General features: G+C 43.4%; 1 protein-coding gene across 3 annotated transcripts in view; it reads right to left on the reverse strand.

Moving 5' to 3' along the window:
* Window positions 1–9,215: 9,215 nt before the first annotated feature.
* Window positions 9,216–27,722, reverse strand: part of USO1 (USO1 vesicle transport factor) — a 67,197-nt gene continuing 48,690 nt past the window's right edge. For 2 of the 3 annotated variants that reach the window (XM_067556981.1, XM_067556982.1), the window contains 10 exons: window positions 27,059–27,177; window positions 26,247–26,428; window positions 25,266–25,387; window positions 24,753–24,891; window positions 23,575–23,738; window positions 17,848–17,937; window positions 16,814–16,903; window positions 12,847–12,948; window positions 11,428–11,643; window positions 9,216–9,641 (listed from right to left, as the gene is read on the reverse strand). In XM_067556981.1, coding sequence (XP_067413082.1) covers window positions 9,549–9,641; window positions 11,428–11,643; window positions 12,847–12,948; window positions 16,814–16,903; window positions 17,848–17,937; window positions 23,575–23,738; window positions 24,753–24,891; window positions 25,266–25,387; window positions 26,247–26,428; window positions 27,059–27,177 — 1,317 coding nt within the window. In that variant the 3' untranslated portion in view covers window positions 9,216–9,548. The remainder of the gene's footprint in view (window positions 9,642–11,427; window positions 11,644–12,846; window positions 12,949–16,813; window positions 16,904–17,847; window positions 17,938–23,574; window positions 23,739–24,752; window positions 24,892–25,265; window positions 25,388–26,246; window positions 26,429–27,058; window positions 27,178–27,722) is intronic. The other variant, XM_067556983.1, reaches the window with a different exon arrangement.

Consider the following 27,722-nt stretch of genomic DNA (forward strand, 5'->3'; position numbering starts at 1 on the left):
AGAGGCCCTGCTGGGACCTGGATGAATTCAGGTTCTATTTCTGTGTTTGAGTGAGTACAGAATAGTCAGCAAATGCCAGACAATGGTTTTCTCTGAACATTTCTAGCAGTTGTAGTTCTCAAGTACTCTGCCCCAGCTCTCAGTGCCATGGAGGCTTCCATGCTATGTGACCTGAAAGAATATGCTGCAGAGTAAATTGGATGCCTGTCCCCTCACCTGCCCACACAGCACCTGCTGACCTTCATGGGATTGCTGACCTGCATTGGGATTGCTTGCATGATTGGGAACAGACTTCAGCTCTGCTGTTTAAACTTGGTTACAAATGCTTCTTTCTTTATCTCGCTGGATGTAGCTTTTAAAATACCATCTGGATGGTGCATTCAGCATATCTTCAGAAGGAGGGAGATGGAATGCCACAAATGATTAATATTGGGCCATAACCTTACATTTTACTTAGCTCTTATGCAGGCTAAGCTCTCACTGAAGTAGACAGTGCTAATTTTCCTGACAGGTGACCATGACACACAGCCTGAATAATGTTCTTTCAAGGTTGTTTTTCCGTATTGTGGAGAGGAACTGGGGACTTTGGGAAACCCAGTCCTGATTGTGGGTGATGGGCAATCTGGCCTTTCAGGCTTAGGCAAAATGTTCCATTTGGAAATCTACCAACTTGCATCTGACGAAGTGGGTTGCAGCCCACGAAAGCTTATGCCCACAGAAATGTGTTAGTCTTTAAGGTGCTACAGGACTCTGGTTGTCATTTCATCAGTTTCTGTATTGCAGTTTATTGCAGAAACAATGGTCTGGTCAATGCAATGACGACCCTGGAGGCCTCTGGTTCTGAGGGACAGGGAGAGCTAGATGGTTCCTTTCTCGTTCATGGGTGGGATTGTACGACAGCTTGTGATGGTGCAGAGCAGGGCTCAGTGTCTCTGGGGGGGTCTTATGTTCCTAAAGCTCATGTTTCAGGGCTTCAACCAGCCCCTTGCAGGAGTTTCACTCTACAGTGTATTCTGGGACATTCTGGTTTGGGCTTTTTTGGTCTCTGTATGAAGGTGACCCTCGTCACCAGCTGAGGATAGACTAGGGTTACCACCTGGCTGGTATTTAACTGGCCTGGCTGTTTTTTTTTATGGATTTACCAGTTGCCAGAAAAATAATTTAATCTGCTGGGTTTTGTTTTTTTAACATGGGTCTAAAGAGCTGCATCATTATCCTAATACTCTGGGCTATCTAATGTTAAAAGTTTCTGTGTCCAGCTAATGATGCCACAGCTCCCAAAGTTCCCACTTCCACAGTTTAAGCAATAGCAGATCAAAACTGTTTAAAACACGGCAGCTGTCTGCCCACCAACACGCAAGTGCACTGCGTGTGTGTGCAAGAGAGGGTCTGAGTCATGCAAGAGTGAGGAGCCATGCGATGTTATCAATCTTAGCTATGTGTGTTCTCCCGCTAGATACTATAAGTGGCTGTTGAAGGGGGTAGGTTGTGGAGTTGCCTTGTGGTTGGGGTTGCAGCGGGCTTGCCTTGTGGGGAGGGGCTGGGTTTTTTTGCATTTTAAAGGTGGTAACCCTTGGATAGACAGACAGCTGTGTCCACGTTAGGTTTTTGTCCCTTTCTTTGGGGCTCAGTTTATTGTCTTCCCAAAGAAAGTGGTACCAGGCTGGTGAGGGGTTCAAAGACTATGGGTCTTGAACGCTGGTCCACAGGGCTCGTTGGAGTTTGCAGGTTCTAGCCTGCCACCCTGAGCCCTGCTACGTGTGAACAGAATAGGAGCTGAACTCAGATAGCGGACGCACCAGTCCTGATTGGCAGAACACTGAGGGTTCTGGTTAGTCCACAGCCACTATTAAAACCCAGCACAGGACCAGGAAATTGTCCATGCAACTGGGCTCCACCTTGCCCTGGACTGTGTGCTCCCCTCCCCTGCCCTCGGTTATTGATTGGTGGCTCGGCTCCCAAGCTTGTCTTCTACCTCTGATTTCCTGGTAACTTGACCATGCCTGACACCTGACTCTTGATCTTTGCCCTCTGGCCTGCCGCAGAGTCTCACCTCCTGGTATCTGACCTCGCTGGACTCCCAACACCTGCTTTGACCACTAGGGCAGATAGCCCACATCCCAGTTGTGACACTGGGGTTGCCTGGCAGCTAACAGGTAGGGCCCTCTCTGGCCCCAGGAGGCTCCCCTGGGTCCACCTGCCTGCAGCCTCCTGCTCTGTTTGCCAAAGAGTGTCCTCTCTCTATTGCTTCCCCCACGCTGCCTGAACAGTCTCCTGCTTTTGTTCCTGCTTGGACTTCTCCACCAGAAACCATCTTGGCAGCCATGACTTCCCCCAGCCCTTCATAGATGAGCTCTCCTTTCTGTTCCAGCTGAGAGTGTGGGCCAGCCATGAGGTGCTGCTCAGTGGCTTCCCAGCATCTCTTTGCTGGGCTGCTCTGTGGGGTAAGATCAGCAGCTCCTTGTCCCCACCACTGGTCTATTAAAGGAGCAGGTCACCTTGCTAGTGTCCTTCCTCCAAAGATTCAGGAATGGCCACAGCTGGAGACAGGACATTGGACTGGGTGGGCCAGGGCTCTGAGGGGGCATCAAGCATTCAGTCTCTCAGGTGCTCGGCTGGCTGCTGTTTGCTCACATGCTCGGAGTCTCACTGATCACCATGTGTGGGGTCAGGAAGGAGATTTCCCCCACGTCAGATTGGCAGGGACCTTGTGGTGAGCGATTTCACCTTCCTCTGCAGAATGGAGTGGGGGGTCAGTTGCTGGGAATTATCTGGGGTAGGCCTTGCTGGAGCCCTAGGCATAACTAACAGCGTGAACCAAAGGCTGTGAACCAGAGTAAGCCTGACCTAGGCAAAATAACACACTAGGTATTGGCTAACCCAGTAAGCACACCCCTGACCAGCGAGGATGGTTCAAGAACACCCAGAGTTCCCACGTAATGGCAGAAACACACCAACCCTGAGTAAGGTAAGGGTGGGATGACAGGATAATGGTTGGGGATGTTTTGTTCGAACGAGCAGATACAAGGTTCAGGGTTGGTAACCAACCATGTCAGGCGTGGGATACGTAACTTGTTTGTACCCAGGTATAAAAAGAGAAGTTATCGGAGGGGCACCTTTGGCCAGCCTAGGGGACGGCGTCCTGGTGCGCTGACTGAGCTGGTACCATAGTCACGCGCGTACACGTTAGTATACCTGTAACTCCTGTGGGGCGCTAGGAGTGCGCTTTGTCGACAAGCAACCTGGCCAAGCGCCTTCGCCGCCAAGCTGAGCCAGTGGGCTTCCGTGTGAATGAAATGGAGATTTGCTGAATGAGCATGTGGCGCCGTCTGCTAGTGCTGCTGCTATTGGAGCGCCAAGCGTAGCGACAGCCCCATGCCTCAGCACTTACCAACCCTGGGTATGTCTCACGTATCAGTTCCCAGCTGGGACTGGGTGTTTGCCTCACACCAGCCCCAACCGGGTTAAACTGGCCCAGAAGAGGCCAATTAACCTTTACAGTTGCACTTAAAGGGAGGCCCAGGTATTTATAAATACTAATGCCCAACAAAGCCCAGTGGAGGGAGAAGCTGGGTAAGGATTATAAAACGAGGAAAGGGCAGCAAGGGGGGAGTTTATAGTCACACTTGGGTGAGGCTTTGATGCCCAGTGGATGGTCATGTAACGTCCATGGGCTGTAATGCTTTCAGCTAATGTCAGTTGTGGGGTTTAGGGGGAGGGTGCTGGTGGCCTGTGTTGTACTGGAGTTCAGATTAGATGAGCTTGTTCTCCCACCTCACCTTCAACTCTGGCATAGTCCGCAGGGGACAGGGAGTCGATGGCTCTGTGGGCGGAAAGCTGGCCGAGGGGCTCTCTCAAGGGGCAAAGCAGTCGGTGAAGACACAGATTGTGTTCCCTAGGGGAGAATTCTGCTACATGATGTGAACCTTGCTCAGTGGCTCCCGTTCCCTATCCCCAAATCACACAGCCTCAAAGGGCCTCCCTTCAAAGGACTTTTGACTGAAGAAGCTGGAGAGATTTTCTTTCTGTTTGATTTCTTAGATGAAACTTTTCTCTTGCAGCTGGAAAGTGCGTCTGGATTTTCGTGCCTCCATCTTTCAAGCACCTCGCTTGTCCTTACCCCCATCTCTCCCTATTCTCATGGATGACAGCACCAGGAAACTTATCTTTCTGTAGCAAAACCTTCAATGTTATTGACCTGAGAATCCCGATCAGGTATTGGAGCCGAAGTTTCAACTTCTGCCTTTCTCATTGAACTGGACCCCTCCCGTCTTCCTCTGTCTATTGTTTTCCTTTTTTTATTAACTTGATGGGCTCTTTTCACCCGCTGAGCCCTGTGTTCGCTTTACAGTCCCACTGGCTGGGCTATCTCTTGCTGTATGTAAGGGGACTGTTGGCCGCTTATTGCCACTTACGGGGGGTTTTGGTTGGCATCTCCCAGTGACGCAGGACGGGAAGGGGCGAAGAGAAATCAGGACGCTGAGACTGATGGTCCCCAGGGCCAGGGGGGAGAGGCCAATGCCCCATGTCAGCCTTATTGACAGGGTGGGTAGGCCAACGAGAGAGCCGGGAGACTGTGGGGTCCCATCCTCTGTGTGAGCTGGGGGCGGGCCTGGGCAGAGCAAAGGAGAGGCCCCCCCCCGGAGCTGCAGTGGCCAGCAGAGCCCAGCTGGAGGCAGAGCAGCAGGCATGCTCAGGCAGAGCTGGGACTGGAGCTGTCTGGAGGTGGGTGTGGTGAGTGAGCAGTTAGGAAGAGCGAGGGGGCCCAATGCAGGGAGATGCCCCCAGCCCAGAGGCTGCACAGGCTGGAATGGGAGGGGGGTGTGACTCCGACAGGGGGGTGATGCTGCGGGGGGGAAGGGCCCTGCCCCTAGGGGGGTGTGGCCACCGCCAGAGCAAGCGTCTGGCCCACAGCCTCCCTGCCGTGCAGCCAGGCCTGGGAAGGAGGCTGGGACGTGTGAGGAGCAGGCTGTGAAGGTCCCTGACACGGCACAGATGCTGGGGGTGGTGCCCCTCTGCTGGCATTGGGTGTTTTCCTTTCACCTCTCCCATTTTTTCCTTATTGATTACTGTTTAATAAGTTGTATTTGCTCTGAACCCTATGCCATGTGCAATCAGGGACATGCCCAGTGCTGAGAGCCCCCCGCAGTGGGGACACCCTACCCCTGTCCTAAGTGACCACAACAAGACTGGGGGTCGAGCCCCTCAGGAATCCTGGGCCCAGCTTGGCCAGGGTTACAGAGACCCCCGCACACTAGAGTTCACATGCGTCTTCTAATTGCTTGTAACTTTTGCAAATGGGAGGTAGGCCAAGGCCCCTCAGTCATTTAGCTGCTTTTGAAAACAGATGGCCCAAAGCTTCTCTGCCAATCCCCAAAGCAGTGAGCTGACACGGTTCATGTAACTCTGAAGCTGCAATGGTCTAGAGAGGAACAGGCACCAGGACAGGACTGAGGAGGTCCTGCATTCTAATCCCAGTTTGACTGCATGGGTCATCTTGGGCAAATCCCTGAACCTCTCACTTCTCCATCTGCAAACTGAGGCTAAAACACCTCCCTGCTTCCTAAAGCTCTTGTCCGAATTAGCTCACGGCTGTAATGGGCAAAATAGTGCTATTAGCTAGTCACCAAAGGCCTAAAGCTGCTTTCCGTGTGCATCCAAAGTGCCCAGCTGAGATGCAGGATGAGCCCCAGCCAGCCCCTTACACTGTACTGTATTGATACAGGAGAGTTCTGCAGTACCTTGTTCATACTCATCTTCAAGGTGCTGTTATCTGCTCTGATGCTGCCACCCACAGACAAATCCTGGTAATAGAGTATGGGCTAGAGCTAATTAGCATTATAGCTTAGAGATCTTACCAAACGGGAGAGGTTCTATTTTGCATGTAGAAAAGGAGTTCAGTTCAGCAGTTACACTGTGAAACAGCTGATCCGTCCCAGATGATCACTGCTTCATCACTGACTAAAGATTGAATTTTCCGAGGATTTTTGGTTCTTTACTTTCTGATGGCTTGTGTGCACAGAGAAACTTACCAGTACAGGTATACCAGAGTAACTTCCTGTGTGGACGCTTATTCTGGGATAGGAGAGTGGCCTTTTTCTGGTTTAGCTTATACTGCTTTCAGAACAACATAACCAAGGCCAGAAAAGGCAGTCTTATTCTAGAATAGGAATGCCCACACAGGGATTTTAACTTGTGTAACAATAGGGGTGTAAAGATACCAGTAGAGCTATGCTGGTAAACTAACACAGGCCCCCTCCCACACACACCTTGCTTGATCATGCAATGGGAAGCAGCTGCCCCGCTGACCCAGCAGGGTTTATATGCCAGCCCAGAAGAGAAGAGGGGGAAAGGAGTGCAGAGGCTTTGCCTGTCTCCCTGAACAGCCCCAGGGACCGCTGGCTGAAGCAAGGTACTGTAAGGTGGTGGGTATTCACATCCCCCTTGTAAATAAAAGCACTGGTGACTGCAAACCAATGGGTCTTCGAGTCCTTTGTTGGCCAGAGGGGAACCGAAGCAGAGGGGCTGCGGTAGATGAAACCCTTACACAGGGCAACATCCCTCAGTTTAACTGCCTAACGTGCACAAGGCCTGACTGTCAAAGGACTGAGCGTTTGCAGTGAGATCTACAGGAAAGCAGAAGCCTTTTGAGACGTTCACATTTTGAGTCTTGTGACGTTTTCAGCCTTTCTAATTTACAAATTACCTGTCTGGCAAGCTGGGAACTTTCCTCCTAAGTTCTGTGCTGTGCTGACCTCTAGATGGCGCCTCAATTCCCAATAGATTGTTGAGGCAACCACAACACTATACCTAGCCCCTGGCTGGCAGGTTTAGGGTTTTAGTTTGTGCTAATCTAGTAAACAATGTAAGCAAGGCAAAGCCCACTGCACCTCCTCTCGTGAGGGAGCAGGGGTGAGCAGCCTTTCTATGAAGCTCACACACAGGGTGTCTCTCTCTTGCGCACAATGGAAGTAGTGCATTTATTTAGTCCTAAACCATTGGATGGTCAACCCTTTGGCCAGCTTTGGGTTTCCCCCCACCTAGGTCTTTGCTTATAGACTGCAAATAGCTTTCCCTGCCCACAGCATGCCCTTTCCACCACCAATATGCCCCTCATACCCTGACATGCTCCCTTCTGCCCTCAATCCACTAGCACAAAGGTCCCTGCACAAAATCAGCTACAGCTGGAATCCAGCACCTTTGGGCCTTTATGCAGTACAATGCACACAGCAGACCAGAGAATTTGCACTGCAGATGAGATCCTGCCCCCAGAGAAGTAGGCGGCAAAACTCCCACTGCCTTCAATAGGGAGTCATGATTTCACTATGTTGAAAATGATTCATTATGAAATTAACATTAAGTGTGTATAAAACACAGCTTCTTCAAATCTCCACTGTTTTAATGCACTGTATCCCCAAGAACTCTTCAGTCAGGGTTTTAAAGTTTGAAAGAATTTTGTGCCACTTCAGAAAATAAGAGAAAAGGTAGGAATAAAATATACCTGTTTAATATTGTCAGTATTTGTTTTTTGCCCCTCAGCAGAGTGAAACAAACAACATCAAATGAGCTATCTGCCCAGTAGTGACACTGCAATATGTCATTTTGAAAAAATAATTTAATTCATGGTAAATTGCAGTCTAAAATTGCAAGATCATAGTTTTTCAAATTAGGCTTGAGCATTTGTTAAACTGATTTTTAAATCAAGTGTTTGAAAAAAATAAATCAGGTGGGTTATACAATGATTTAAATCCCTGTACCCAGAAAGGCTGTCCTGCAGGAGAACACAAACATTGCCCCTTCTTTCATGGAGATTTTACCTATGTTTTTTCTAGTTTGTTGCCTTCTTAATTTCCAGCAAAATTCATTGTGACTGAACATAGCTGATTGCCCTTTTTGTTTGGTAAAACATAACCAGCAGTGTATCAGGTCTCCAAAACACCAGCCGCCTTGTGTCCTGAGCTCTGTATGCTGCAGATAGACAGAGTGTGATTAAAACAACGTTCTGATAAAGCCATGCACTTGCAGCCAAAACCACATAGCTGTCTGGACTGCCAACAGCAACAAGCAGGGGGCTCTGCTCCCTGGCAAGCTTTCTTCACGGAAAGGGATGCTCCTGGGAAGAATTCAGGAAGGTGCAGGCAAGGAAATAAAGACGGACATATGGCTTCCATCAACATGGCCCAGGGCTCCCAACCACTACTCTGCCATGGTCTTTGATCCTTACTTCTCTCCCACAGACTTCAATGAGTTTGAGTATGGAGGGACTGCAGGAGCAAACACTAACTCCTTATTTTAGGATGGTTTCAACTCACCCCATAATGAACTGTTACCCATGAGGTAAGAAACGCACACAAAAGAATAATTTTAAAATGTTTATATATAGCCAGCCAACCATTTTCATTCACTGGTCTAAATCTTACTTGCTTGGTTTATGATATACTGCCATCTTGGGAGAATCCAAGAGACGCTTCATCCTACAAACTGCTAAAAAACTCAAAAACTGAACCTTCACCATCATCAGGTTAGCTTGATGAGTTAGAAAACTAGTATCTTTGAGAGCATCCTTTTCATCTATCCAACCAGACTGGCATTTTTAAGCTGCTCTGCTTCAAATACAAATGAGGAATAAAATACATGATTAAAAACAAGACGAGAATTGTGTGAATGAATACTAAATGGACATATTTATTTTTATTACCAAAACATGAAATTTATGCATTAAGTGCATTAATTTTGCTCTTTTAAAATCTATTCTCTTATCTACTCAGCATAAGAGCCAATAAATTACATAAATTGGTTGTATTTTCATTTCTTTACTTCTTGAGTACAATGGAATCATTTATGATGACCTGGTAGCACATTTAATCTTCTGGATGAATTGTGTTTTTTAAAAAAATTAGAGATGTTCAACTTAGAAATGCTACCATATTGTTGGAAGTTTCTAGACAACTTCCTTCTCATTATTAGCATAATGTTGCAATTTTCTTGGGTTTCTTCACTGAGGTACAGACTGCAGCGCAGCCATTTTGGTGTCAAGGCACTCGACACTGTTCAGTTCAATTTGTTTAAGTAAACTGAAACGGAAGCTGATGGGTGTGTACAATCCCCAGCACACCCAGTCCACCCTTTCAACATAGCCATTTATTTTAAAGGAACCCATGAGTTATGATCAGCTCCATGCTGAATGTAGAAGCAATGATTCCATTCAACAGATGTTAAACCAAATACAATGTATTTAATCACATCAGAGTTCCAAAAAAAATTAAAATGATAGACAAATGCACAGGACTTCTGTAAACGACAATGAACTAAGGCAGTAGCATTGTCACTCCCATGCTTTAAACAGGATCTAAATTGTTAGAAGTTGGGATGCTTTTGTTTAACTTAGCAGTGGTTTTTGTTTCCAAACACTTCACTTCAGCAAATCAGAACACTATCTCCCCATTTGCTTCCTTATGTAGATTCTTTACTTTATAGGTTAACAGCATTAGTTTAATTTTGTTTTACAATGCAATCTCTAATTTTCTCAGGGCGACACTAAAGCACTATCAGTTTTGCTCTTCCTTTTCCCCATCTTCTTCTTCTTCTTCATCATCTTCATCACCTTGGTCTCCAGATTCAATATCATCCTCATCTTCCACCTGAAATAAAAACCAGGGATTTCTTTTGAGAGAAGCAACATTTGTTAGTATGAGTCTGATACCAAACAAACAAATTGCAAAATAATGAAAAACAAGCCTAAAGCAAACCAACAATCATCATACAAATTACATTTATATCAATATTTCAACTTCTAGGCATCAGCCATCATAGATCTCCACCCTGCTCCTGATATCAAATCTAAGAAATCTCAACGCTTGAGATCAGTGGGTTTTATTTGACTGGATCTTTGGAAGGGAAAGACGGTGAGGTCTGGAGTAAAAGCAGGAGATTTGGACACAGAACACCCCAAAGTTATCACTTATTTTCTGTGCCTTTGGGCAAGACTTCCTCTGTGCCTCAGTTTCCCCACCATAAACAGACTCTCTACCACAGTGATTGCTGATCTGTTCAGTGCTTTGAGATCCTCTGAATGAAGTCACTAAGTGCAAAGTGTTACGACTTTAGTAACTTGATGACCCACAAACTTTCCAGATACTGAACCGACCCTCCTATTTAAATCTGGCCCAAAATTTGTAGAAATCTTGAACAGAAATGTTGCCACACATTTCTTCCAAAACTGACTTGACTTAGGACATTACAAACAGGTGTAGCATGGCCAAGAGGGTAGTACATGCTACCAAAATGCTAGCTCTTACATAGACTGCATAGGATTTAGACACACATGCAGTACTTGTATTCAAATAGGCAATGTAACCAAAAGTCACAAGGCCAACCACATTAGCAGCACTGTGACAGTTACATGTGATTAGATTCACAAACCCAGCTGTAAAGTACAGTGGGGTTTGTCAGAAATTATGTACCCTTAGAGACACAAAGCATGTGCTGGATTATATCTGGTACTACCACATGTATCACTGGGACCTACCTGCTCACAGATGAAGGACAGACTAGCAATGCCTGGTTTTGCAAGACAACTTTTAACCCAGATAGGTTTCAGCACACAAGAGCTGTGTGCGCCTATTTTTGAGGCAGCATGCAATGGCAACATGTTGAAAGCTACCAGCGGTTATTACTGTCCATGAGCCTCACTGATAATGGTTCTTAAAGAACATGCTTGTGAGGAGAAGAAAAAAAGGTGGGCCTTGCAATATGTCCAGATGGGTAACAAAATCTAGGCTCTGGAGGAGCAATGGGAGGGCGAGTTTCAAAGCTGAGGGTGCCCCGTTTATCTTAACTGTGGCAATAGGTCAGGGAGGCAGATAGACAAGCAATTAGGTTCAAAGCCATTGGGCTTTGTATGTTAAAATCAACTCCTTAAATTCCACATGTAAGATCACCAATCCCAGGGCACTTTTGCTTCCAATGTGCAACTCCACTTAATAAGCAGGCTGCAGTTTTTTTAGTAGCTTCGGCTTTTCAATGGTCCAAGGATGGTAGCTCCATGTAGAATGCAATACAGCCAGCAAACCTCAAGGTGAAACAGGCAGGCATGGTTGAGGCAAGTCCCCTGCATCGAGAGAAGGTCACACATTCATTGTACCAGGTGCATATGGGGGGAAAAAACAAATTTTTGGCCCTAGTTGATACGTAGGCATCCAGGAGCAGTTCGCAAGCTAACAGCATCCCCAAACTGTGCACCTACTTTACTCATGGCAAATAGGGGGATACAGATGCAAGTTCTGCCAACTCTTCTGGCTGCTTCCACAGTCACTAGTTTATATGCTGGGAATGATTGTAGGCAAAGGGAGTAGCTACTGGGCACACAGTAACAGCTCACACAGAGTCCTGAATATTGGAACTCACTTTACTGATCACTTATCTTACCGGTTCACCAAGTTCCTTGAGCTTGTTCTTTAGTGCAAGTATTTTCTGATCCTGATCAGCGAGAAGCACTAGGAGGTCATCCTGTTCTTTTTTAGATTCTGCAACTTCTTGTTGGAGTTTGCTTTTCTCATCTTGTAAGACAGCAATTGTACTGTTGGTTGAGTCCAGATGCTGTTTTAGCAATGCTTTTTCCTCAGAAAGAGCTTTAGCTTCATTCTAGTAATAGTCACAAAAATAGGAAAGTCACTAACATCCCAAGCAGTCAGTGTCATTCAAGTCACTCAAGTGACCATTCATGACAGAGCTCAACACTCCTGCCTCTACTTTCTGCTCTTGTGGTGTCTGTCCCTCATTAGTGATTAGATCATGTGTCGAGGTTTATGAATCTGTTACTGCCTTCAATCTAACAGCTGGTCCTTTAGCTAAAGCAGCAGGAATCCATGCTTTTAGATCCAGAGAGTGGAGATTAAACAATACTTTATTTTAAGAAGGCTGCTTTCAGTCACAGTACTCACCATTGTCACAACTCCCAAAGGGAAGAGCTGCAGGTAGCTGAACCAAGTTGGACCTGCTACGTTAATCATGGTTGATACACAGTGTACTGTGGTCTAGCACCCAGTCTGAGTGGGAGAATTGCAGGATTCCACCCCAAGGAAGTAAGGACACAATTTCTGGGCGTGGGGAGTGAACTCTGGAGACTGGGGAGAGAGATCTAGACTTTAACAGTCACACACGTCCTGGCTTCAATTGCCAAGGCAATTCAGGCAGGACTGCTATTACAACTACAACACCTGGCATTTAACACAACTTATAGGTGAGCTGGAAGACACTTTCAAGCTGGGTTTGGCTTCTTCTGCTTTATGATGTTTAAGGAAGGCTTGAAAGATATGCACACATGCACCATTTTCTTTGGGAAAGTTCAGGGGCATCAAGTGCCATCTATTCTGATTTTTCTAATCGTCTCAGACAAAACATTTTGAGGAGACATTTTTAGTGCTCCAACATTAGAGGTCCAAGAATATTAAATCTTCAATAAAGTCTTGCTGTCCACCTGTCACTGAAGTGTTAAAACTTGTTTCTTACCAATGTGTATTTAACATCAACTAAAAATCCCTTTCCTATCTTCAGTTGTTTAACTTTCCATTTTGACTCTTGAGATCATTTCTCAAGCTCTCTAGACCAAATCTGTCAGGGCAGACAAGAACTGAATTTCTAATGTGAAAACTCACCATGGAAAAGCTTAAGATTTTTTGATATAGTAAAAAAAAGTAAATTACCAAAAAACTCAAAGTATCCCCAAAAGCCTTCCCCACCCTTGCAAGTCACACCTTTAATAAAGAAGCACTTCACCAAATTGTGACCCTAACTGAAAACTGAGTATGCAGTTATTTCAGGTTTTGTGTTTCACCAGTACCCAACCTTCAATTCTTTTATCTCTTGCAAGAACCTGCCCTCCAATTCACTGTTTTTTGCTGCTGTTATAGCACTACCGTTGCCCAGTCCAGGAACCAAAGCTGTATTCTGTGGAAGAGACATTCAACACCAGGAGCAATTAATGTTTAAATCATACACACAGAAGTCAACTTAAGCATTCGTTCATCTAATTGTAGACTCAAAGTGTACTTCTTCCTACTCTATGGCCAATGTGCTGTAATTGTGTATACCTCGTGTGCTCAGACAAAATCAAGGATGGGCCAATGCTCTGAGGGCTCTATAAACTGTCAGACAGATGGAGAGCTCATAAATGGGAACCTGCAAATGACAGCACTCAAACCAGCAACAGTTTTATGTATAGCCAGTCATATCCACAATAAGGGCTTCAGAGATGCAGGCTGGTTGGCATTCAGTAAGCACAATGCACGAAGCAGGCATGTCGGGCAGTCGTTTTGTCCCGGGCACCATGTGCTATCCAGGGCACTAGGAAGAGCAGGCATTGCTGACTGGTTTTCCAACTCTGAGCTTTTATACCATATGTATGCGACTTTTGGGGGGAGAGAAAAGAGAAGCTGTTACTGGGGGAACCATAAAGGATAAGGACCTTAAAACAAAATGACACACTCTGCTACGGTGGTGATGCCGTCACAGGTCAGTTGTGTGGGGGGAGCGTTTTAATAGGCAGTGCACTGCCAAGGTCACACTGGGCAGAAGGAACAAATATTGAGTGAGATGAAGTAAAGCAGCTGGGATTTTGGCTGCCGAGGAGACTGTTTAAAATTCCCAAACATCCAGCTTCCCTCAGAAGTTTAAATAAGCCTCAGTTTGGTTACTCACATAAATGACTCTTATTACTCCTTACAATGACAGAAGTAACATGCTAGTAAGTCAAACAACTGCCTGAAGGCAGATTCTTCCTTGAGCAAGCCAACTATCCCAAGCCAGCCCTGTACCTGATTACAGCAGAGGTATCGGGGAGCCATTTAGTGAGCACCCTTGTTATGCCCTGGTATTGGCAATCATACAATGCAGTTGCTTGCGTTGTCTGGTTAATGCTTCCCTTACAGTAACTGTAGGAGCTTTACCATGAAGCTACAGACAATGACAGCTCCTTGCATATCAGTGTGAAATCTTAACTCACAGTCCAAAATTTCTCTCTTAAAGTGCTAAGAAGCTACATGGTTAAGACAGCAGCCGGGAATAGTGGCCCCCCAGTCTGTAAAACCTTCAATCTCTGCTGGAGTCTTGGCAGCTTCACATGTAGATTTGCTGATGAAGCCCAATATGATGACCAGATAAATGTAATGATTTTTTCCAAAGCCAGTAAATTGCCAGTTACGTGTCAAGTATCACACTGTTGGACCTCCTAGACTTTTTAATTACAGGTCCATTGTTCTTACACATCTTAAATAATTATTGCCCCTTCAATTGTGTAACAAGATTACCTCCATTAAACCACACAATCATACCACATATGGTGCACAGGCAGGTTCAGGAATAACACTAACACTTTTTCTGATCTTATGTACAGCATGAGTTTAAGATATTAAGCCAGTTTTCCCTGGCTTCTTAAATGATACAAGTGTGCAACAGTGTAACTCATGCACTGGTTCTGTAAAAGCAAATTCCTCTAGTTCTCATTAGTTATCAGCTGAGTGATGTTTTTTCAGTCAATATACTGGTGGTATAAATGAAAGGAGAATAAGGATTCAGCATTTCACTGAAGTCTGGAGTGACATCAAGGTAGTGTAAAGAAATATATAATGAATTGTGTTAGATTAATGTATATTAAATGTCTGAGAAGTAGATATATATTCAACAGTCTTAAAAAAATGTGAAAGGGAATTTTTCTGCTTTCTGTACATGTCTTGACGACACAGCTTTCAAAGGTTGTAAAAAATCAAAATTGGTTTGTGTCTTACCTACAGTGGATTCTTGGACTGTGTAAACAACAGGGCAAAGCAAACCCGATAAATGTGTGATTTACCAGCCGTATACAAACCACTTGAGTAAAACACACTGGGTGGATACTGACTGAGCAGAACTAGCCAGTCAGTAACTTCAAGGTCACAAGAAGCATATATGTAAGAATGAGACAACTGTTGTAAGAAATAATGGAATACAGGAATGGAAATACAGAAAAGACTGCTGGATTGAGTAAGGAGGAGGATAGTGATGGCTAAGAACAGACAGATAAGGAGGTACCAATTAAGAGTTTTAGCAAGAGAAGTAAAAATGTATCAGTTTAAAAGGATTTTGGGTTAGTGTTTGAAAATATATTTAGAATAGAATGTTTACAGATGTAATCTGCACCTGTGAGACGTTACAAGACAAGATATAAAGGATGTGTGTTTAACAAAGGGGGTTTGAGCAACTCAGGATTTACACCAGATTGGATCAGCATGGATCTGATGCCAGAAATAGCCTACCTGCACCCCAGGGCTGGGTAGCTCATCATGACACTATCCTGCTCTATCTGCTTTATTTATGCTTTAGGTGGTGACATACTGCTTTAATAAGGAGTTTTAGGACTTTATAATAGTTAAGCTTAGGCTTGGTCTACACTTACCTCAGCGATTCGGCAGCAGTTGACCGGAGTTACGCAAAGAACTTGCATAACTCCTGTCGACTTCTGTGCTTCTTTGCTGCGTGCCGTCTTCACTGCACTGCGCCAACGGGAACCGTGTTCCCGTCGACGCAGCGCTATGCCACTTGAGGTGGTGGTTTTAGTACATCGACTTCTGGATCAACTCAGTGGGTCTTCACTGACCACTCAGTTGATCCAGATAAGTCAATCTGACGGCGGCGACTTTGCCGCCGTCAGTGTAGACATAGCCTCAGTAATTGTGCTTTTCACCAGCAGTAGGGCTTGCTCTCAACTGGCCCTGTACTGTTATGAATGATGACACAATGTGAAAAGAGTGAGAAACTCTTCTACAGTTAAGTCAATAGGGCAAGTACAGTAGAACCTCAAAGATACAAACACCAGAGTTATGAACTGATCGATCAACCGAACACCATGTGGAACTCGAAGTAAGCAACCAGGCAGCAGCGAGGGGTAGGGAGGAGAGGGAGGGAAAGCAAATACTACACTGTGCCTGTATTGCATCTTAAAGGTCAGCATATCTGGGTTTCCTGTCCCCAACTCCACTGGCCATGTGATGGGCAGTCACTTACAGGTAGGTGAAGACGCTGAGGTTCATCATAGGCACTGCTGTGAGCTCCTCCTGCCAGCCCAAGCATGCAGCAGCCTGGGGTCTGTGCTGTTTTCTGTAAGCTGCAGGCATTGTTTCATCCCCACCCTGCCAGGAGGGGGACAAGTCTGCAAGCTCAGTCTGAGCCCAGGAAAGAAGCTGTGTGGCAGCTCCAGCTGCTGAGGGGGAACAGCCAAAGCCTGGCCTGGAGCAGAAACTGGAGTCTGAGCTGCTGCCTGCATGCTGCGGTCTGGAGGAGTTTTAAAGGGTCACAGCTAGTGCACCGATGCGGCCCAAGCTTTGCTCACGGCAGTCCTGGGTCCAGCCAGCAGTACTCGGAGTGCAAGAGGCAGTGGAAGGAGGGGTGCTGGCAGTGGGTTGGTGCCAACCCTCTGCCACGTGCTGCCTCTGGAGCACAGCGGCATTGCATAGAGCAGGGCAAGCCCCGGGGAGAGGTGGTTGAGGGCTGGGGCTTGTAGCACCAAGGGTATGGGGGCAGGCCCCCCCCAGTTCAGCCCAAAGGCAAGAAACAGAAATAAAGAGGGAGCTGCTTGCAAAGCAGGCAGTGCTGCCGGATGCCACCTTTGCAGAGATCTCTGCCAGCCTCAGCTGGAAGACGCTGACTGCAGAGTACTGTACCATAATGTTTTGTTCAGAGTTACGAACATTTCAGAGTTACCAATAACGTCCATTCCCGAGGTGTTCGTCTCTGAGGTTCTACTGTATCAGGAAAGACTGCAAGAGTCCTAATGAGTTACCTTTTGTTGTAGCAGCTCCTGTTTCTCAGCCTGAAGTTTAGAGATGTCCATAGACTGTGACTGTATTTGGATCCTCAAGGATTCTAGTTCCTGTATCAAAAAAACCAGAATTCAAACTTTACTTAACAGTCAGTATTCAGAAATGACCAAAGTTCAATTCCTCTTTGGAAGTAAAAGCCACATATCACATACATTATTTCAAGATAGTTATATGAGAAGCATATTTGCTCACCAATACCACAGCAGCCACTTAAATTATCACATTATAGGCATGCTGACAGAGTCCTCAAGAGTATGGTCCCAGAATCAGTAACAACCTCAAATTTTGAACAGCCACATGTTTTGTATGGAGTACAAAACTTCTTAGTCATCTGAGACTTGTTACACTTTTATTTAAACTTACCAGAACACATCTTCATAACTCTCCTGGCGGCTGGCTATTCTATATGCATCTTAATTTATGTTGCAGAAATCTTCCAATGCAAGTCAGCTTCTATAAAGCATTTCTCAACCAAAGTCCTATACCTTACTATTAATTTGCTTTCTAATTGGGATAAAATTAATAGGGGGATGTTTTTAGACATGGCAGATTTCTTCACTAAGTCATTTCCTAATATGTGTGCTCTTTTCCCCAGTAGAAAGGGCTCAGAACACTACATGTTTATAATACGTCAGGATTCAAGTGATGTTTTCTGTTATGCAACTGCAAATAGGCTGTCAGACATTTTCAGAATTTCAGTTTAATTTTTCCAGTGGCTTAATTGACCTCAACACAAAAGTTATTCTGATTATTTTCAGGACTTATGGTCTTGATGCTCCAGGATTACTAAGAGCAGCACAAACTTTAAATATTAACACACTTCAGAACCAATCCTACTAGTCAATGGAAACTTGACCTACAACTGTCTCCCCATCCTCTGCTATTAGTATTCAAGACAGACAGCTTTGCCCAATGGGTGATTGCATACAATTACTTCCAAGTTACAAACAAACAAACTTTGGATTCCGTGTCTGTCAAAGCATCAAGAACTCACTTTACGTAATTCATTAGCATGTTCCAATCCAGCAGATGCAGTTATCTGTGACGATTGCTCTGTTGTTCCTGTTTCTGACTGCAATGACTTCTGCAAAAAGAGAAAAATCAAGCATGAAACTAGATTTACTACTTGTTATCACACAGCTAAAATTGTTCCTCGCCTGTAATCAGATGAGTTCCTTGAGACAGACTTCACATCTATGCAAACCTCTAGAAAGCAGTACCATCATAAGAACCCCTGCCCTCTCATTGGTCTACACACAGTGTGAAAATGAGAGGGGGCAGAGCACACCTTCCATGGCCTCTTCGCCCAAGACCAACTGGATTACTAGCACTCTGAAGAGAGAGACTGTAGGTAGAGTGCAATCTGGTTGCAAGCCAGTAACATTCATTATTTCTTTGAATGGCCTCTGCACATTCCCACTCATGGATTTGCACAAGCAGTATCCTCTCTCAGGAAGGCGGATCAGGACTACTAGAAATACTGCTTTGCTAAACTGAGCATCACACTTAGAGACCAGTGTGACGCTGCCTAGAGTGACTCAAGAGCATGAGTACTAACCTCAGGGCAGACTGTTAGAAAGCAGCATACAAACCCCAAATTGTGTTCTATGCTTACTTGTCACCAACCAAGCATCAAGTGTAAACTCTTCAGGCACTGTAACAGCCTTAATATGGAGTCGCACAGCATTTTAAATAAATTCTTCACTTCCTTCCCAAAACTCATTCCTAATATAGTCCAGCAGGATTTCTTGCTGCTCTACCACTGCCTCTGGAGCAATGACAGTAGCATTCACTGTACCAGATGGAGGTGTGGATCATGGAGTTACACTAAGTTTTGGGCAATTTGGTTTTATATGGCTGTGAGCCCCAGCCAAAGTGATGGCAGCTCACCTGCCTTTCATAAAGGGTTTTAAGCCCTAGGCTTTTGTGTTTTTGTTTTTTTAATTCAAGGTTGTGGTTAGGTTTATTTCCAATTCCCTCTTCCCACTTAACCTGGATTACATGAGGATTTCCCTTCCCCTGGGATTTACATCCTCCCATGGGCCCTTGATTCAACATATTAGATATTTCTGCAGCTTCAAAAACCTCTGGATTTTTTTCCCCCCACAGATGGCGGCCTTTACCTCATCTGTAATACCCATAACCATGCTCTTGGGCTGTCAGATCAAACAGTTTTCCATAATTACCTTCAGCTCCCACCCACATTATCCATTTTCTTATAACACATTTTATGTACAGATCCAACATAAGTAATATTATCAAATGTTCTGAGGTTTCTGTACTTCATTCGATAGGTCTCTGGGGTAATCTTAAATCTTTACCATACATTTTCTTTAAATTTCTTGTACACCTTAGCATCTCCCTCCTCCATATAATTAAAACAGTATCTCACACTCCAGACGCAGATGAGTTCCCAAACAAATTTTACAAAAAGTTCTCTGAAACATTAACACCTAAATTATTGAATATATTCAATGAGGCCAAGAAAAAGCAGACTCTCCCACCTACTCTAAGAGAAAATGTAATTTCAGTTATTCCTGAGAAAGACCTTGGACTAGGGTAGTAATTACAGGCCAATTTATTTAATCAATTGTGACACTAAGATTTTAGCTAAAGCCCTTGCTATGTGACTGGAAAAAGTTCTTTCACACATTATAAATTTATCACACAAACAATTCAGGTAAGTGTTCTTCATAATAGATGTGTCTCAGAATTTGTGTCAACTAATTCTTATTATTACTGCTTTGAGAGATTCTAAAGAACCCTTAGTTGTCATTTCCTTAGATGTCGAAAAGACCTTTGACCACATATCTTTTTCATAAGTTAGCAAAATTTGTATTTGGTAAACAATTTATTGCTTGGATTAATCTTTTATACTTTAAACCAGTTTCCAGGGTAGTTACCAATGGTATTATTTCTGTCCCTTTTTCATTACAGACAGGGCTGTCCCCTTTCTCCTCTTTTGTTTGGTTTAGCTCTAGAATCTTTAGCCATTGCCATCTGGGCAAATCAACATATTCATGGTATCGGGATGGATCAAACAGAGCACAAAATTATCCTCTATGTGGATCATCTCTTGTATTTGTAATTAAGGCTGAGGTCACCTTCTAACCACTATTAATAATTTTGGACTCCCTCTCAGGATATAAAATTAATTGGGGGCAAATCAGAAATCTTAGGCATTAACAAATGTGCCCAACAAAGGCCTCATGTCAAATTGGGAATTTCTGTGGCAATCCTCTTAAATGAAATATTTAGACATCCCAAAAATAAATATAGAACCAATTATTGCCCAAATGGCTAATGATTTGCAGAGATGGGAGTTTGTGAACCCTGTTTGTGGGGTAAAATAAACATGCAGAAAATTAATGTCTTTCCTAGAATTTTGTATGTCCTGAGGAGTGTCTCTAGTTCTATTCGTCAAACTTACTTTAAGAAATCCAATAATATTTTCAGAACATTCCTTTGGGCACAGGTAAGAAACTTACACTGGCTCTGAACAAATTACAGCTCCCCTTACTTCTGGGGATGATTTTTCCCCCCAACTTTGAAATCATCATATCTCCTTTTTGTTAAGCCAGGCATCTTTGTGGCTATTAGACCCCCTCACTAACCCTACCTTTGATTCAGATTGAACAAGAACTGGTATACCCGCTATCCCTTTCAGGCATTGTAGGATCAAATTATTATATATTTGATGGCTCCACAGCTCCCACAATAATGGCTGTGAGGCAAGCTTGATCAATCTTGACTAGAAATTTCTACTTTCATCCATTCTTTAATGTAGAGGCAGTGCTATGGAGCAAAATGTATCCTTAAAATCAGTGGCAAAACCTTGATGTGGAGGGATTGGCTGGACAGAGGAATTATGCCTGTGTCGGAGCTAACTGACACTGATAAATGTAGATCATTTGCACATCTTCAGCAAGAACTTGGCTTGCCTGCTCCGGAACATGGAAATATCTCCAGTTAAAGTATTTACTTACAAATATATTTGGACCAGATTCATTGGGAGCTCAAAACCTGCAGAACTTTTACTTATTTTAGAGGAAACTTCCTGGATATACTCAGCCAGTGGTATCCTTTTACAATTTTATGACCCAAAAAACTGACAAAGATGGATAATTTGAGAGTTGCTTGGAATAGAGGTATGGATACACAACTATTGCATCTCCACCTGAATGGAATACAATTATACCTAGTGTTAAAAAAACTATAGACCTGAGACTACAGCTTATTCACCAAAAGATACTCTTTTGAATATACTGGTCCCCACACAGGCTAATGGCAATGGGCCTTATCAATGCTGACTGCTGTTGAAAATATAATTGTTGGTGCTAGCTCATATGTTTTGGGAGTGTCCTTGGTACGAGGTGGGTCAAAAGACCAATTCAATATTGGATACTAAGTTGGAATCCTCCTGCATAAGTTTCATTCTTGGATATGTTCCTGATACCTGCAGATTACCTGGCAGCCTGGTTCCAACGTGCAGCTTTAGTCACTAAAAAAATTAAGCCTGCAAAATGAGGTGGAGAGCCTGCTTAGAAACCATTCAGCCCTATTGTATGAAGGCTTTTGGCAGCTCTTTGTTCCTTTGAAGGGTTTAGGCAGAGTCTGTCATGTCTAGGTATCAATCCCACGTAGAGACAAAGTAACGATTGGTAGCTGGCTTTGTGTCCTCAAGCACTCGAGAACACTGTATCCCAAGGCATCTAGCTCTCTGCCTTCCCTGTCCAAAGGCACTGTATCAATAAACCATTCCCTTCTTCCTCTGGATGGCAGCTCTCAAAGAATTTCTTATTGGGTGAATGGTGGGGGAAAAAAGAATCACTCCAGAGGCATTTGATGCACCTAATCTACCTGCTCGCAGATGGAAGAACCAGAGGAGGGATTTATCCAGGTGAGTTTGGCTGGAAATAATCTAACAACACAGGAAGGGTGATCTTGCCACTGAGGTGCCCAGTATGTCAGACTGGGTGGAAGGTTTCCAGCACAACTAGAGGGAATGTTTACTGTTCATTCACTACACTATCTTATGTAATTACAGGAGATTTTTCTCTAGAAAAGTAGCGGTGGATTGTCTCTGAATCAAAGATAGCATTTGTGCTAATGGGATCATCATCAAGTTCATCTTCCTCCTCCTTCAGAACAGGGGCACAACTCTGAATTGGCTGTTCCAACACTGGAGGAGAGGGGTTTTGTTGCTTTTGAAAGTCTGAGTCCCTGTGCTCTTATAAAATCAGGGAGATGACCAACACTGCCATGTCAACCAGGGCAGCATATGTCATAGTCAGGCAAGTAGCCAGAATGGTATCTACATTAATATAAATAGTGGCAAGCTCCAGCTATGGCCCACTTTCCATGGCTGGATCTACTCCAGATAAGGCCAAAAGGGTTCCTTAAAAGGGAGTGATGAGAAAAAGTGACTTCTTGCTTCTGTGCCAAAAATGAGATCTGATGCCAGTTCTGAGGAATAACCCCAAAGCGGAATTTGTGGTGAGCAGAGGGGCCTACCTGGTACTGGCTTTCCAAGGTGCAATTCATCTAACTTTCAAGATCCCCCCAAGAGGACAAGGAAACGTAACCACAATTACCAGGGATGTTTACATAGCAATACCTGCTGTCATTTTCTCAGCACGTCTGTTTTTTCTTACTTTTCTCAGGGAGGGGCATGTACAGTGCTAAAACCAACGATGCCGTGTTTCTGCTACAGAGCCAAAGCCAAGTCTATCAGCACAATCCACACCCGGAGACTCTGTTCTAGGCTTTTTTGGCTGATGCCTCCTACACCTGCATTGTCTGCAGCAGTTCTGGCTTTTTTCCCTGGCCGCTTTATATAGCATCTTTATTACGCAGCAGATTTCGGGAAAATGCACTTCCCCTACGTAAGCAAACCCCTAGCAAAGCTTAGCCAGGGCAGGGAACATCAGGGGCAGGAAGTGCTCCATAGCACAAGGTTTAGCAGTCCAAAGGCAATAGTCCCTTCCACAGGTACATGCATAAAGGTTTCATTACATCAACAAGAGTTAGTCAGGGGTCAGGCGGAGATTTGAGTCTAGGACATAGGCTTTAGAAAGACTGGTGAAGAGGAAGGAAGTGACCGTAAAAAGCCAGGCCCTGTCTATGCTAAACTTTTAATGGAGCTTATAACCAGAGTGTAGCATGGGTGCCTCTACACATGGTTTAGATCCACACATCACATAGATGACATTAACAACAAAGTCTATCTACAGCATTTTACACCTGTGGGGTGACATAGGCTGGCACAGTCTCCACATAACCAGTTCAGATTTTTGTGGTTAGGCCCTCATCTGTATAACCAGTTTAGTGGGTCCTTCACTCCTTCCATCCAGTAGGATGTACCAGGGCACAATGCCCACATTCTGTTAGTACAACACTGCCTGCGTGTCCTTGGGGCACTATCCCCACTGTTGAATTAGTACACGATACCTGCCTAGATTTTCCCCTAGAGTGCACAAATACAAACAATTTGATAGTGTGGTAGTTAAACAAAAACTCTCACCCCCAGGTTGAGGCAGAAAAGCTCTGTGCAGACAACTCAAGACATGTTTTTTGTAATCAGGGGTTAACTAGTTATAACAAACCATTGTCTTTCTAGATCTGACAGGGCCATAATGAAGAACTTCCAGCATCATGCAAGTAGTATTTTTAAGTAGCACTGCAACTGTGTACTGAAGTTCTTCTGAAAGTCACTTCTTACCAAGTTTTCGATCACAGAATCCTTCTCTCTCAGCTGTCCTTGTAAAACTTCATGCTTATTTTTCAGTTCTTCTATCTCCTGTCGCAATTTGCTGATTTCTTCTGGCTGAATGCCATTCATCTGAAGCATATCGCTGTGGGAACTGTGATGTTGATTGTCCTTTCCTAATAGCCAGATTTTTTAAAATTAGTATTAAAAACTTAAGAATAGCACTGATTTTGGTTACAGGTTTACTACACACATTCACACAAGGTATCTTCTATAGTAATATGCTTCCTCCATAAAGAAATGGAATTGCAAATTATTCAAGATTAAAAATTTATATTCTACTGTGTTAAAAAAATCTAACCCCAAGTGCATGGGAATGAACTTCATAAACTGCAATTCCTTATTTAAAAAAAGGAAGTATGTGTGATTTTTTCTGCATGCTCATTTAGTCAACCAATGAAAGAGTGAAGGGTATGACAGTACGTGGACATCTACATTTCACCACAAACATCCCAATGCAGAAAACTATATTCCAGTTCATTCCATGTTTTGACCTAAACACACATTTATATTTCAACAGACATAAGACATACAGATCCCAGGCTCAAGATGCCTTGCCAGGTAATTGCACATTCACATCAACAACTCCTCCACCTTTGTCTAACATATTCAGATAGTGCAGTGAGGAGAGCCATAGAAGTCAGAATTCAATGACTGGCAGGGTGGAGGGAAGAGGACATGCTTCTCCGTTTCCTAAATCTCAGCCTATTGACTGCTAACCTCTGAAGCTGCTCTGCCTCTTCCCAGACCATTGCAGTAAAAATGCCAGTTTTCCTTCTTCTAATGCACTTATCAGTTGTCCATACAAAATATTCCATCATCAATAACAAAATTTGGAGGCAGTATAAAAAGAATTTATAAGTTAATATTTTTATCTAAATTTAACAAGTTAGATACTGGTAGAAATACTGCTCCAGTTGCTTTTTTTTTTTTTTTTTTTAATTCATTAAAACAGGTCCCAGTTTTTCATGTGTGTGAAGTTCTAGTGTACTGCAGAATTTGGGTAACATGCTGCTGAAATTAGAAAGGATTGATTTCTGCAAAATTTAGGATGCTTGCCATGAACTATAAAGAGCCTTGGATATATACTATGAAACAATGATGGATTTCAATGTTTTTGTGACGTATACCTAGCTGTACTTTAAGGAGATTATATTGGTCCTTGTGCTGCTGGATCTGTGACACTTGCTGAGTAACTGCCGTCTGAAGCTGTTCGTTCTGAGATTTTAAAGTATTAACTTTCTGCTTTAACTCTTCAAGCTGCTGATCCTGTGAAAAAATAAAAATATTTGGAATTCCGCTTAATTACTTGTGGAAAATGAATCAATAGGGAGACCTGTTGCAAAGCAATAAAATGAATGCATTAGAGTCAAGGGGTTTACTCAACGTACAAAAGATATTTTTCATGCGCAGTGCCCATATCTTGTGGACTGCTTACCCGAGCAGGTAAGTTTCTAAATTTATTATAGGCAGGGCGGGTAGCATTGCTTATTATCAAGGTGCCTGACATTTCTCCAAGTTAACTGAGTTGGGAAGCCTCTTCCATATTTTGTAATATCTGATTGGAATTCCATTCCAGCATCCCCAAAAGCCAGTTATTTTGATTTCCCCCCAACGGTACATGTGACTGTAGGTGTATTTACCTGCTCTCTAATGACTTTTTTATAGTGAGTCACAATGTTGTCATGCTGCTCCAATGTCTTCTTCACCTCTTCTTCCTGTTTGTCTTCTTCACTGGACTTGTAAATAGCCTTAGTTATGATACCTGTCAAAAAAATGGCGCATTCGTTATTCAGAACACCGCTCATACATTCATATTCTCATAGCCTCCTCAGCTTACATCACAGTGTTGTGCCAGAGAGAATACATCTGTTTTTAGACTATTTTATTAGTTTAAATGCTGATTTAAATGACTACATATCAAGGGAATTCTTAGAAGCTGATTTCAGGAGGCTTTATCAACAATTGGGAAAAGTTCTATCCATTAAAGTTTCAGCATCCCCATCTCTTCCATTAAGGACCAATAAAGTTCATTCACATTTTTTAAGGCTCCCCAATCCAGATACATTCATGATCACATCTTTTAGACCTTCTTTATTCATTACAACACAGCCAAAAGGGGCATACACCCCAGTTCCTTTTCACGTCATCTGTAAGGAAGCTGGAGAAATGATGCACCATAATCAGAAGCCTAACTTGTGAAGCAAATTCTTGTATACAATGGATTTTTGGGTTTTTTTTGTTGCCACCTGCTCGCACATCATCTTCATGCACAGACCTTGCGGCACTATATAACTACAAGTTAAAAATTTGTTATTACCAATAGTATGATCACTAACAACATGCACAAACAGCCAACTGACTTAACAGCGTTAAGAGGCACACTAAAGTACAAAACCCAACACCATACCACGAGCATTAATACAAAATATCTGAACTGCAAGCCAGGATGTATTGTAACCCACATCCATGATTATAGTACAACCCTTCATACCACTTACAAAATTTTAGGGATGATTGTACCATCTTTAAAAAGCTAAATTCAGAATGTGTGGTAATTCAACCATAACAATCTGAAGTTTGCAGCAAGTGACAGTACAAAAAAAGAGTGTAACATGTCTCACCCTCCAATTCCTTTACCAGTTTAGTAAACTCGTGATCAAACATCATGTGGTCTGGGCTAGAAAAACAAGGCTGAGGTTTCTGAGCAGCTTTGGAATACAGTTCATGTTTGCTAATGAAACCTAGTTTCTCAATGAAGTTCTCCTTGCCAATCCTCTTCTCGATCAGTTGCTTTAGTTTCTCTCTAAAAGAAAAATATGTAATTAGTACTGCACATCAGGCAAACCTGTGCCAACGGAAGGGGGAAAAAAAAGTGAAACACCACCCTTTTCACCTCCCCTCCAAATGGTACTTTTGTTGGTCAGAAAATTATCTGTAACAATTTCTTTTTCCCCTGTCAAACAAAAAAACTTTTCTTGGCACTGGAAAGCTGATTTTTCTCAGTCTGCCACTATCAGTTGTTCACAGGTCACAGGTGAAAGGATACATGACAAAGAAAAATCTTCAACAAGGGATTAGGATTGAGGGCACTAACTGTATTTCTCGGTAAAAATGGCTCAGATGCTTTGCAGCGTTTAAGGGCTGTAATCAGAACCACAAGTAATTTTGGAAGGCTGTATCAATGACTTTTCCCAGCTGATTAGCATAGGGAAGCCATCTCACATTTCTAGCTATACGTATTCCCTCCTGTAATTAATAAGTTAAAAACGGGGGGTGGAGTGCGGGGCATGGGAGAGGTCTGTAAAACTAAGTCTCTCAATAATATAGGTTGTGTTGTCTTTAGAAATTTCTTCCTACTCTAGGGACAGTTGATAGTGTGCACACAAACTTTCACCTCCCCTAGAGCCTTCTGTTAGTCCTACACCATACTTACTTCCTACAATTTTCAAGAGAATTGTCATTGTAATAAATGGAAATGCCCAGCAAAAGCGCACACAGGCCTTGAACTAACTGCTCCTCTTCTCCAAGGTTTTCAGCTATCTGCCCTGTGAGCTAGAACACTTGCTAAGGAAGTTTAAACATTTCATAAGCACAATATACAAAACATACCTTTCCCTTTCAGTACATAATCTGTCTAAACTTCTTGCTATAGCTTAATTCAACATGTAAAACCACTGTCTTTACCCATTAAAAACACAATCTTCATTAGTTATATTAGTATGCTACATCAAATGAAACTGCTCATACATTTAGTTTATGTTTTAAGGGATTTGTGTAATGTATCTATATTGCTGTTCAAGTCTAATAACTAGATAACTCAATGCAATATTTAAAGGGTTTTCTGTATCCAAACAGTTCTCTTCCATATTTTAATTGTGCTAGTTTTTGGAAGGCACTGTCTACTACTGACTACCACTAGACAGAACATGCTTAACTGTCAATTGGATTAAGTGCTTCTTCAGAGAAGTATATTTATCATTAGAGTTTGATAAAATTAAGAATCATTTTCCCATTTCTGAGAGATTACAAATGTGAGATTCTTCATGCTAAAACTCCCACAAGTTTATCTGCAGTGACACACACCATGGACCTATCTA

The sequence above is a fragment of the Emydura macquarii genome, unplaced genomic scaffold (assembly GCF_026122565.2).
Source record: "Emydura macquarii macquarii isolate MOO-44397 ecotype Brisbane River unplaced genomic scaffold, CSIRO-AGI_Emac_v2 contig_1790, whole genome shotgun sequence".
NCBI classification, from domain to species: Eukaryota; Metazoa; Chordata; order Testudines; family Chelidae; genus Emydura; species Emydura macquarii.